Genomic DNA, 13,127 nt, shown 5'->3' on the forward strand with positions numbered 1-13,127 from the left:
ATTGCCTGAACACAGGAGATGGAGGTTGCAGTGAGCCGAGATCGTGTCACTGTACCCTAGCCTGGGCAACACAGTGAGACTGTCTCAAAAAAACACAAAAAAGTATATATATTATATAGGAAAAGATTGCTACCTCAGTAAATATTTGAAATATGCTAAGACTCTTTAGAATAATTATATTACAATCATAGTGAGCATTTATTGGGCTTTTATGAGATGCCATAGATTCAGACACTATGCCTGTTCTTTCCTGCCATATCCTGAGTGCAATGCAAGGCACATAGTAGGTGCTCAATAAATTCCTGTTAAAGAAAAATGAGCCAGCTTGTGTGCTTATAGGGGCTGGGGGTGTAAGTGAGGGAGAAGCCAGACCTGGAGCTTCATCTCACTGGGTCTCAGGACACCTTGGGAGAAGGTAGCAGGTCCTTCCTACTTTCCCCACGGTTGTGCGTGCAGGCAGGGGATGGGTGAGGTGATCTTTGGGGATCCCCTACACCGCTGGGTGTCTCATGTTGCCCCCTCTGAATCCCAGGCCATGGACTTGTTCCTGACACTGGTGTCCCAGCTCCAGGGCCTTTCCGGGGGTGAACTGATGGAACTCTGGCGAGATTCTTCCTTCAAATGCCGAGACAACGGTAAGGCCCCTCTCCGGGTGGGGGATGGACCAGGAGCTGGCTGGGGGCATCCCTGGGTTGTGGGGAGTATTTGTGCTGTTCCGGGTTCCCAGTGAGGGATGGATGCTGATGCCTCATCCCGTCCCCACGACAGTGACTTGTCCTTAGTCCAAAGACGTGCACCAAGAAGGAGATTAAGTGGGGAGCCTGGAGGTTCCCACGGGGCCCAAGCTTGATCCTGCCTGAGACCAGAAGCTGAAGGACCTGGCAGATAAAGACAGCCATTGTTCCCTTCCCCAGACAGGGACCCTCTTGCTGGAATTAGCATTCCAGTGAGCCTAGGGTACCGTCCTGACGGGGGTGGAGAGTCAGGGCTGGGAGGTGCCGGGCAGGGCGGGGATTCCACCACCCAGACCTTGCTGATCTGGGGCCAGTAAGGGGGGTAAAGAGATTCCTAATCTCAGAGGGGAATCTCTGAGGCACTAACTCGGTCATCTCAGGGCTATGCTCAGGAGTTTGAGATCAGCCTGGTCAACAAAGCAATGCCCCCATCTCCACAAAAAATTTGAAAGTTAGCTCGAGGTGGTGGTGAACACCTGTGGTCCCAGCTACTTGGCAGGCCGAGTGGGAGGATCACCTGAGCCGGGGAGGTAGAGGCTGCAGTGAGGTGTGATCGCACCCCTGCACTGCAGCCTGGGTGACAGAGACCCTGTCTCAGAAAAAAGGAAAAAAATAAATGTCCTGATGTTGTGCTGAGTATTTGAGGTTTAAACGAGAGACTATTTGCTGATTGTTGGTTCCTGTTCCGCTAGGGATTTTCACCCCTACTCGGTGACGTTTGCTTGGGTGGGTTTTCCCAAACCACTGTTTTTTGGGCGGGTAGAGCTGCTAGGGTCTGGGCTGGGTGCTGCTGTGCTAAGACCGCAGGCCTCAGCCAGGCTCCGGGGTCCCAGACCCGGGTCAGCCCCTCCCAAGGTGTGAGGGTGGGCATGTCTGCACCGTACCTCTCTGAGCCTCAGTTTACCCCCGGGTGACTTCAGTGAGATGAGGCTTGCAGGCGCTCAGCACGTGTGGGTCACCTTGATGATCTCAGGCAACCACTGTTGGACGCCCTGCCTTCCTGTGGGACAGAGCACTGTGTGGGCCTCATGAAGGAACTCATCGCATCCGGGGAGGTGGAGGCAGACGAGGCGGAGGTGTGGCTGTCATCACTGGCCTTCCTCCCACAGCCCACAGATGCTATGGTTCACATGCTGCTGGTGAGTCCCTGCACCGCACCCAGGGCCCAGGTATCCTCCCTCCCTGGTTGGCTACTGGTTAGACTCGGGGGAGGTGATCGGTTCTTTTGTGCCAGTCCTTCGTAGGATCAGCGGAGGGGGCCAGACCACCCAACCTCCTGGGCTACTGTGGCAGGTTCAAGGGAGCCTTTGGTATCAGAGAGTTCCGGGTTCAATTGTCAGCATTGTGCCTCCCACCTATGTGATCCCAGGCAAGTGACTTAACTTTTCTGAGCCTATTTTCTGATTATGATTATTATTACTTGAGATAGAGTCTTGCTGTGTTGCCCAGGCTGGAGTGCAGTAGTGCGATCTCAGCTCACTGCAACCTCCACCTCCTGGGTTCAAGCGATTCTTCTGCCTCAGCCTCCCAAGTAGCTAGGACTACAGGTGCATGCCACCACACCCTGCTAAGTTTCGTATCTTTTTTTTTTTTTTTTTTTTAAGTAGGGATACGGTTTCACCTTGTCAGCCAGGCTGGTCTTGAACTCCTGACCTCAAGTGATTCACCCGCCTCAGCCTCCCACAGTGCTGGGATTATAGGTGTGAGCCATCATGCCTGGCTGTTTTCTGATCTCTAAAAGGACAATGGAAGTGGTACCTCTATCCTGGGCTCATAGTGAGGAATGAATTGCTGCGTGTGAAGTGGTTCTCCTGGTGTCTGGCACGAACTCTGAGCGCTTGAAATCAGAGCTGCTATTATTTTTATAAACACACATATTTAATGAGTCTGGAAATTAGGAAATCTGCATGAGATGAGGTCAATAATTTCTGCCAATAGTGGAGGTCTCGTTTAACCCTTGAGATACCTCCATGAAGTAGGTGCTCTTATCATCCCCAATTTGCAGGTGAGAAAACTGAGGCCTGAAGAGGTAGGGCAGCTTCCTCTACCTGCCTCACATGCGATGCTCCACCTGCAAGCCAGAGTTCATGCCTCTCTGGGTCGTGTTTTCTTGTTCTGTCCTCGAGTTAGGAGGCCCTGCATGATCTCCGGCAGGTTCTGGGGATGTGCTGGCTTTGTGAAGTCTGGGGAGAGGGAGGGGGAAGGAGGGGGAGTGGGGGGTGAGGGGCAAGCAGGGAGACAGTATTTCAATGAATTTTTTATTTGAGAATAATTTTATTTATTTATTTATTTATTTTTGAGACTGAGTCTCTGTTGCCCAGGCTAGAGTGTAATGGCACAATGTTGGCTCACTGCAGCCTCTGTCCCTGCCGGGTTCAAGCGATTCTCCCTGCCTCAGCTTCCCCAGTAGCAGGGATTACAGGCACCTGCCACCATGCCTGGATAATTTTTGCATTTTTAGTAGAGATGGAGTTTTGCCATGTTGACCAGGCAGGTCTTGAACTCCTGACCTCAGGTGATCCACCCACCTTAGCCTCCCAAAGTGCTGGCTGGGATTACCAGCATGGAGCCACTGTGCCCGGTCCAGAATAATTTTAGATTTACAAAAAAAAGTTTGCAAGGTTAATAGAGGGTGTTTCTGTCTAGCCCTCAGCAGGGTTTCCCAACTATGAATGTCCTGTGCCACCAAGAAGCGTCGGCCCTGACTGAGAGGCTGAGTGGGTCTGTTCCCACCAAGGAAATTCCAGACTGCTGTGATTCCCCACTTTTCCCATGAATGTGCTCTGTCTGTTCTGGAATCCCCTCCAGGACACCCCGTTGATGTCAGTGGGTGTGAGGTTTAATCACGTTGTAAGCTCTCCGATCATTACATGCCTGTTTTCGTGTGTACAAGCTGGGCCTTTTTTTTTTTTTTTTTTGAGACGGAGTCTCTCTCTCTCACCCAGGCTGGAGTGCAGTGGCCCATTCATGGCTCGTTGCAGCCTCAACCTCCTGGGCTCAAGTGGATCCTCCCACCTCCACTTCCTGAGTAGCTGGGACATGCACCATCACACCTGGCTAATTTCTGTAATTCTTGTATAGATGAGGTCTGGCCACATTGTTGAGGCTGGTCTCAAACTTCTGAGCTCAGGTGATCCGCCTACCTCAGACTCCCAAAGTGCTGAGATTACAGGCATGAGCCACCGTGGCCAGCCCATGAATTTTTACAACTGTGTTTGTTCACCTGTGTCACTACCTCCAGAACAAGAGAGAGGACGTTTCTGACTCCAGAAGGCTCCCTAGTGCCCCTCCCAGTTGGTAATGCCCAAAGGTCACCACAATTCTGATGCTTCTGCTCTTGAGGTTCACGTCCGCGGGTCACATGGGCTTTGGAGGCTGAATTCTTTTCACCCACGCCCTCTGCGGGATTGGTCCGTGCCGCTGTGTGTATGGGGACTTTGTTCTTTCCCAAGCTGAGCCATATTCAGTTCCCTTCTTATAGTTTCCTCTCTTAATGGTGCCTTTATTTTATTTTATTTTATTATTATTTTTTGAGACAGAGCCTCTGTTGCCCAGGCTGAAGTGCGGTGGCGTGATCTCAGCTCACTTCAACCTCCGCCTCCCGGGTTCAAGTGATTCTCGTGCCTCAGCCTCCCAAGTAGCTGGGATTGTGATGCACACCACCACACTGGCTAATTTTTTTTTGTATTTTTAGTAGAAACGGGGTTTCACCATGTTGGCCAGGCTGGTCTCGAACTCCTGAGCTCATGTGATTTGCCTGCCTCGGCCTCCCAAAGTGTTGGGATTACAGGCATGAGCCACGAGCCACTGCACCCGGCCTTCTTCATGGTGTCTTTCGATGAACAAAAGTTCTTCATGTTGGTGAAGTGTGGCTTTTTGATGCTTTCGAGCTGGTGTTTGATCTCCCTCAGGTCCCGACGCTTCCTGTCTTGTCTTCTCCCAGCTCCGTTTTCTTACCTTTTCAGGGAGGGTTGGGTTGAGTGTGATGACTGAGCTTTAGAATCATGTTGGAAAAGTGAAATCAGCTCAATAAGGGTCACAGGTTTGAGGATAATTTTATTTTTCCATCTTTAAAAATGAAAAAGAGTGAATATTTTAAACAGACTTTTAACTGAAGTGTAAGTAAGCCTTCATAAGTTAGAGATTTTTGTGTTAAGATGGTTTTTTTCTCTTCCCACTTTCTTTTTTTTTTTTTAATTTATTTTTCTTTCAAAATTATTTGTTCTTCTCTTTGTGATGTGGTTTCTGGTTTTTGTGAAAACGGGGAAGGCTGGCTGTTCTGGGCGCATCCCCAGGGCAGTCATACACAGAACCAACTGGCTCATTACTGTCTGGACTGCTCAGCACCCAGGCCTCATGCTGGCCCAGCTCTCCTGGCAGGGCCACCGGAAGCGGCTCACAGATCTGGGCTCTCTGCCAGCCAAGTGGCACCAGCCTGCCCCACAGCCCTGCAGGGCGTGACCAGGCTTCTGGCTCCAGCTTTGGTCTGGAACAGGCCCGAGCCTGCCCTTTCTGTGCCCCCACCGCCTTTCTTGGGCACAGTAGGCAGAGGTGGGAACCTCCAGCAGGCAGCCCCTCCCACGTGCCCAAGAGCTTCTTAGTCTTTTTATAACCCCTGCTCTCCCAGCCAAGCCCGCTTGCCCTGCTGTGTATTAAGAAAACAGACAGCTTTGTTTTCCTTGCCCAAATATAGGGAAACATTGGACATGCTTTTTCCAGGCTCCACACACCCCTGTCCTTTCACAAAGAAAACATGCAGTGAGATGCACACGCCAAGACCCACACACAGGCATCCTGAGCGCACGTGTACGCACACGGGACACGGCCCATACACACTGAAGCACGCACCCATTGCACTGGGACTTGCACACGCACACTGGATCATGTGTACATGCACGGACCCGCACATACACTGACACAGGCTCACACCAAGGCACAGGGACGTACACAGGGATATGCACACACATGCTGGATCATGTATACACACAGAGACCCCCCACACATACTGATGCAGGCTCACACCGAGGCAGGCTTTCCAAGGACACCCACATGGGGAAATGCAGGGACACACAGCCACACCATAGACCTGTTAAGACACACACACACACACACACACATATATTGAGGCATACATGCCAAGACTCACATACCTGGAGATGCAGATACACACCCCAGCGTGTGCACATGTGAACACATGGCAGGACATGCACACACAGCAGGACACTTGCACAGTGGGACGTGTGGAGACAGCCACTCACACCTGGACACATGCATGGCACACCAAGATACACTCGGCTGTGCATGGGCACACAAGGGACACACAGTGCACACACACATACCTGGACACATCGCACATGCACACACCCACTGGGACACACGAGGTGCCCACATAGGGACACGTGTGCACAGGCATCCACCAGGAAATACGTGCATACTAGGGTACTCGAGTGAGCTGAGACACCTGCACACCCACATGGGAACATACACACCCACAAGCACTGGGATTCCACAGCACACACCAATATGCACACACGCAGATGCTCTTGTTCACACCTTCACACAGTGTGCTCACATCCTAGCATAACACAGACCTGGTGAAGAATCCAAGGAAAGAACAGAGCTGGGCAGGCCAGGCGTGGTGGCTCACGCCTGTAATTCTAGCACTTTGGGAGGCGGGCAGATCACCTGAGATCAGGAGTTCGAGACCAGCCGGGCCAAAATGGTGAAACCCCATCTCTACTAAAAATACAAAAATTAACCAGGCATGGTGGTGCACGTCTGTAATCCCAGCTACTCAGGAAGCTGAAGCAGGAGAATCGCTTGATCCCAGGAGGCAGAGGTTGCAGTGAGCGGAGATTGTGCCACTGCACTCCAGCCTGGGTGACAGCAGCGAGATTCCATCTCGGGGCGGCATGGGGAAGGGACAGAGCTGGGCAGAGATTTTATTTCCTCACAGCTGCCAAGCAGTCCCTGTTCTGGGGTGGTGTGGGTCTAGCACAGAGGCCCCCCAGGGCTGGATTTTAGAGTGAGCCCAGAATTTGCATTTTGAGAAGCAGTGAGTATTGGGATCATGCCTGATCTGGGAGCCAGACCCTCCTGGGTTAAATCTCAGTTCTGCTATTTACACCGGGGCTACCTGAAGCAAGTTCCTTACCCTTTCTGTGTCTCAGTTTCCTCATCTGCAAATGGAAATAAGAAAGGCAACGTGTGTGACATCTTATCAGCAGTCTGGCTTGTAGTGAACACAATTTGTTTGCCAAGTTTTGTTGGTCTAGATCGGGCGTGGTAGCTCATGCCTGTAATCCCAGCACCAAGGCAGGCAGATCGCTTGAGGTCAGGAGTTCACAACCAGCCTGGCCAACATGGTGAAACCCCGCTTTACTAAAAATACAGAAATTAGCCGAGCATGGTGGCACGTGTCTGTAATCTCAGCTACACAGGAGGCTAAGGCAGGGGAATTATGTGAACCCAAGAGGTGGAGGTTGCAGTGAGCCTAGATGGTACTACTGCACTCCAACCTGGATGACAGAGCAAGACTCTGTCTTGAAAAAAAAAAAAAAAAAAAAAAGATCTGTTGGTCTGATTTCTCCGAGGTGCCTGGGGCTGGGAGCAACTCTGTCCTGAACTCCCTCCTGTTTGCCTTCCTTTCGTTGAAGCCTTCAGTGCCCTGGAGTGAGGGTAGCTGGGCGTCTGAGTGGTGGGCCACATGGGGTGCTTTATTTCTTTTTCTATTTTTTTTTTTTTTTTGAGACAGAGTCTTGCTCTGCCACCCAGGCTGGAGTGCAATGGTACAATCTGAGCTCACTGCAGCCTCTGCCTCCCAGGTTCAAGGAATTCTTGTGCCGTAGCCTCACAAGTAGCTGGGATTACAGGCGTGTGCATCATCATGCCTGGCTAATTTTTGTATTTTTAGTAGAGACAGGGTTTTGTCATGGTGGCCAGGCTGATCTCGAACTCCTGACCTCAGGTGATCCACCCGCCTTGGCCTCCAAAGTGCTGGGATTACAGGCATGAGCCACCGTGCCCAGCCTCTGGGGTGCTTTTACAATGTTCCCTGAACAGAGCAATTTGTTCAGACTCTGGGGGACTCTGCTCTGTATTACAAAATGTCCCAGGTGAGTTGGTGTGTGGCCACGGTGAGGCCTGTGAAGAGCCTTTACCCACCTTCTCTGGGTGGGGGCCCATTTCTGTCCCCAGCCACTGCTCCAGACCCCGCGGGCCAGCCCTGGCGCCTTCCTGGGCATTTCAGCCCTGGTGCACAACCTCTGTGCTTCTCTGGATGCGCCCTGCGGACAACTGCCTGGAGTTGGCTCTCTAGTGAGGATCCTGGGAGATGCCTTGGGTGAGAACTGTACCATCCAGGAGCCCTCGGATGATGACAAGGTAAGGACATCCAGTGTCCTGAGTACCGGCTTCACTGCACCCAGTGTTGCCCAAGCCAAGCAGCAAGCTCCAGGTGGAGAGGGTGGGGATGGGTTCCCCCCTTCCCTGCTTCCGCCCTTCCTCCTGACACCCATCTCCCCTTCCCCGGTTCACCCCATGCCCCCACCCTCCTGCCTGCCCCTTCACGCCACTGCCCCTCCCCACGCCACTGCCTCTGCCCACACCACTCCCCTCATGGTCCTCCCTCCATCTCGATTTAGCTCCAGCTTGTGCTGAAGGCAATCGGCAACGCGGGCTTAGCAGCCATGGCTCTCACCCCCACACTGAGTGCCTGTGCATCTCTGAGAAGCAGCGGCCCCGAGATCCGGCTGGGGGCCATCCAGGCCTTCCGGAGGGTCCTCTGCTCTGCAGATGTAAGCCCTTGTGTGCTGTTTCACTGGGTTGGGGTTGGGTGGTGGTAGTACTCGAACCACAGTTTGCTAAGACACTTCTTCAATTGTTCATTCATTTATCATGTATTTAATGAGCACCTACTATGGGCTGGGTACTATTGTGAACAGGTATCTAGGTCTAAGCCTGTGTGTAGTGTGGGAAGCAGATTATTTATCAAACACACAAACAACCATATGATTACCAGTGCCATCTGTGCCCCCTTCTAGTACAGGGTTTGTCAGACTATGGGCCATGGGCCACTTCCTGGCCCTTTGTCTGTTTTTGTCAATAAAGTTTTATTGGAATACAGCCATACCCACTCATTTATGTGCTGTCTATGGCTGCTTTCCTGCTCTGCCTGCAGAGTCAACTCATTGCAAGAGACCGCATGGCCTGGAGAGTCTAAAAGAGTTCTCTGTCCCTTTACAGAAAAAGTTTGCTAATCCCTGGGCCAGTACCTCCCTTCTTACTCAAAGTCGCAGTCCCTTCATTGACCTCCCAGGCCCTGAGGAATCTGACTTGTGGACCTCACCTGCTCTTTTCACCTCCCATCCCTCCTCCCCAGCACATTGCCCTTTCTGTTCTTCCTTAAACACTTGTGACCCTCTCTTGCCCCAGGCCCTTTGCACATGCTGTCCCCTTTCCTGGTACACTTTTCCCCCAGATGTCTCCAGGCCTTTCTTTTTCACCTCCCGTAGGTCTTAGCTTAAAAGGCACTTTCACCCTGTTTCCCCATTTCCCCATTTCATTTTTCCCTCCATAGAGTTTATTACCATCTAACTTTCTTTTTTTTTTTTTCTGAGATAGAGTCTCACTCTGTCATCCAGGCTGGAGTGCAGTGGCGCGATCTCTGCTCATTGCAAGCTCCACCGCCTGGGTTTACGCCATTCTCCTGCCTCCGCCTCCTGAGTAGCTGGGACTACAGGCATCCACCACCACGCCTGGCTAATTTTTTTGTGTTTTTAGTAGAGATGGGATTTCACCATGTTAGCCAGGACGGTCTCGATCTCCTGACCTTGTGACCCTCCCGTCTCGGCTTTCCAAAGTGCTGGGATTACCGGCATGAACCACTGTGCCCGGCCACCACCTAACTTTTTATATAGTTCACATGCTAATCTCATTGACTGTCTCTGTGCACTAGGATAACAGCTTCAGGTGGACAGGAGCTGGGTTGGTCTTGTTTATGGTTGTCACTTAGCACAGTGTTGGGTGCACAGTTGCTACTTAGTTAATATTTGTTGCATGGATGGATGGGTGGGTGGATGGATGATGGGTGGGTGGCTGGCTGGCTGTGGAGGAAGCCAGTAGGTATTGAGGGAGTCACAATGTGGGGAGGGGGCTTGCTTAGGAAAGGGCCCAGGAAGGCCAAGACATTTAAAGACCTCCTGTGTGGCAAGACACTATGCTGTTTTTGTAAATAGTTTTATTGGAATGTAGCCATGCCCATTTGTTGGGGAGTTGATGAGGCTCTCTAGGCTGGGGCTGATAGACTGGGAGTTAGGCATGGTCAGTGAACCTCTGCTACCTCCCATAACTGTGCCACAGGTGAGTGTGTGTCGGGGAAGCCTCCCACAGTGGGGACATCAGGACAGCTGGGGCTAGGCGGCAGGTCCACCTGCTGGAGCCAAGGACATCATACTCCTGGGTGGAGATAGGTGGGCGTTGGGTGATGGCCTTCCTTCTGCCCGAGCCAGCGATCGGTGCTGTCCCGTCTGTACCAATCCCCAGAGGAGGATGCTGAGATCCGTATCAATGCCTACCTGGCCCTGATGAGATGCCCTAGTGAGGAGGTGTTTGCCCAGGTGCGCCGCACCCAGGCAGGCGAGCTGTCCACCCAGGGTGAGCCATGGGTGTGTGTGTGGGAGGGGTGTGGGCAGGGGTAGGACTGGGAGGGCACCTCCTGGAGAGTGCAGAGGGTTTGAGAGCATCCTCTCCTTCCACTCCTCTGGTATCCTCCTGTCTTCTTGTTCCCCTGTTTCTCTACCATACTGTCTTGATAAGGGGCTGTATATTCTTCCCTCCCCCACGTGGCAATTCTAGTCCCCATTCTGCTGTTGAATGACTTTGGAGAAGTTGCTTCTCTTCTCTGGTCCTCAGTTTCCTCATCTGTAAAATGGGATGGGAATCAGTTCTCTTTTAGCTCTGGCCAGATCACGACACAGTATCCTAAAGAGAGACCTAAGATACAAGAGGGATGGCATCGGCAAATCTCAGATCCCTTCTGGAGTGAGACAGTCCCCTTTATACAGGCGCCTGAACCCACAGACGTAAATTCAAAAAAAATAAATTCAACTGACGGTTGAAAAAAATTTCCATAATGCACAGTGGGGTGAGAGCCTGGAGCCCAAGAGCCCAGGTTCAAATCCCAGCTTCACCACTTCCTTCCTGTATGCCTTTAGACAAGTAAGTAAACCTTTTTGAGCCTCCATTTCTGTACCTGTATATTTTAGGTACAGATAAAATATACAATAGGGATAATGTTAGTACCTCCCTCATAGAGTGTTGCAAGCATAAAATGAGTTAATACACAAAAACATTTAGAATGCATAGTGTGTCGTATGTATGACTGTTGCTTTTAATGTTACCACTACTGCTATTATTAATGCAGTATAGCTAGATGATCAAAATTTTAAAGCATAGGCAACGGACAAATAGAAAATTACTCTTCCTTCCTCTTCCCCCCAGTATCTTCTTGTGTCCTGAAGATACATAATGTGAGCAATTCTCCTGTACATGTAATACATACATAAACATACACATGTATCTCCTTAACAGTAGCATCTCAGGATCATGTTCTATTTGCTGTTGTGCTTTTGTGCTTTGTTTTTGTTTGTTTGTTTGTTTTTGTTATTTTTTTTGAGACGGAATCTCGCTGTGTTGCCCAGGCTGGAGTGTGATGGCGCGATCTTGGCTCACTGCAAGCTCCACCTTCCGGGTTCATGCCATTCTCCTTCCTCAGCCTCCCAAGCAGCTGGGACTACAGGTGCCTGCCACCACGCCTGGCTCATTTTTTGTATTTTTTTTAGTAGAGATGGGGTTTCAGCATGTTAGCCAGGATGGTCTCAATCTCCTGACCTCATGATCTGCCCGCCTCAGCCTCCCGAAGTGCTGGGATTACAAGTGTGAGCCACTGCACCTGGCCTTTTTTTTTTTTTTTTTTTTTTTTTTTTTTTTTTTTGGAGACAGAGTCTTGCTCTGTTGCCCAGGCTGGAGTGCAATGGCGCGGTCGTGGCTCTCTGCAACCTCTGCCTCCTGGGTTCAAGCAATTCCCCTGCCTCACCCTCTTGGGTAGCTGGGATTACAGATGTGTACCACCATGCCTGGCTAATTTGTATTCTTTTTTTTTTTTTCTAATTTCTTTCTAATTTTTGTAGAGATGGTTTTGCCATGTTGGCCAGGCTGGTCTCGAACTCCTGACCTCAGGTGATCCATCCACCTCAGCCTCCCAAAGTGCTTGGGATGACAGGGGTGAGCCACTGGCCCCAGCCTCTTCCTTGCTTTTTGTCTTTAACATGTCTGGAAGCTCATTTCTCATCTATAGCTCTTACAGACTCTCATCTGTGGCTGTGTGGGTGTTCCACCAGAACTTTGTACTATAACCCATTTCACCAATCTCCGTTGATAGACCTTTAGGCTGTTTCTTGTCTTTTGCCATTAGAAGCAACAACCAGAAACCTACCTGCACAGCTACCTTTGGCCCTTGAGTTAATCTCACTTTAGGATAATTTCCCAGAAGATAAGTTGCCATGGTAAAGGGTATGCACGTTTAAAAGTCTGATGTGATGTTGTTGAATTACCTTCTGAAGAGATGGCACTATTGGAAGCTACAGCTCTCTGCATTAGGAGTTTCAGGCCTGGAGTGTGATGTGTGCCGAACGCCTCCTCAGGGGATCAGCTGAGGGGCTCAGTCTCCACAGTGGCCCTGGGGTACCACCTGATGTATTGCCCAGTGGGAACAAGTGGCCACCTTATCCCTAAAAACCCACATTCTGCTCTATTCTTTGATAGATTGTTCCAGAAGTCCCTGATTGGACCTTCTAAGAGCCCGGGACAATGTGGGGAGGCTTGGGGGCTCCCTGTAAGACTCTAATATTCCCCGTTGGACACAGTCCCATGAGGCTGTCATTTGATCTTTATCCCTCCAGGGACCCTCATGGGTCACACGTCACCTTTTGCTGATCCTGAAACATACAGTCTTTTAAGGTCCAGCCTCTGCTTTTAACTGATCTTCCCAAAAAGCCCTGCAAGGTACTTGGTTAGTTCCTTTTTCAGATGAGAAAAGTAAGGTTCCAAGAGCTGGAGTGACCATCTCAGGCCACACTGGTACATGGTGGAACTAGGATTTGAAATCAGATCTGACTTCCCATTTTCACTGATGAAGAAACTGAGGCTCAGAGAGACAGAGGGACCACCTCAAGGTCACACAGCTTTTGAGCTTTGGGACTGGGTTCAGACTCAGGTCTGACTTTTGAGCCCATGACACTTTCTCTTCTGAGAAGTGTGTCAGAATTTCATACACAGGCTGGATTTCCACGTTCTGTTAAGGCACGACTTGTTGGCTGCTGTTTCTTGAGAGAA

General features: G+C 50.7%; 1 protein-coding gene across 1 annotated transcript in view; it reads left to right on the top strand.

The window, feature by feature from the left end:
* The window catches only part of LOC117097956, a 154,894-nt gene that overhangs the window by 25,705 nt on the left and 116,062 nt on the right, over positions 1–13,127 (top strand). The window contains exons 9-13 of the mRNA XM_033236518.1: positions 533–635; positions 1,707–1,873; positions 7,932–8,117; positions 8,378–8,530; positions 10,244–10,388. Coding sequence (XP_033092409.1) covers positions 533–635; positions 1,707–1,873; positions 7,932–8,117; positions 8,378–8,530; positions 10,244–10,388 — 754 coding nt within the window. The remainder of the gene's footprint in view (positions 1–532; positions 636–1,706; positions 1,874–7,931; positions 8,118–8,377; positions 8,531–10,243; positions 10,389–13,127) is intronic.

The sequence above is a fragment of the Trachypithecus francoisi genome, unplaced genomic scaffold (assembly GCF_009764315.1).
Source record: "Trachypithecus francoisi isolate TF-2019V2 unplaced genomic scaffold, Tfra_2.0 Lachesis_group15, whole genome shotgun sequence".
NCBI classification, from domain to species: Eukaryota; Metazoa; Chordata; class Mammalia; order Primates; family Cercopithecidae; genus Trachypithecus; species Trachypithecus francoisi.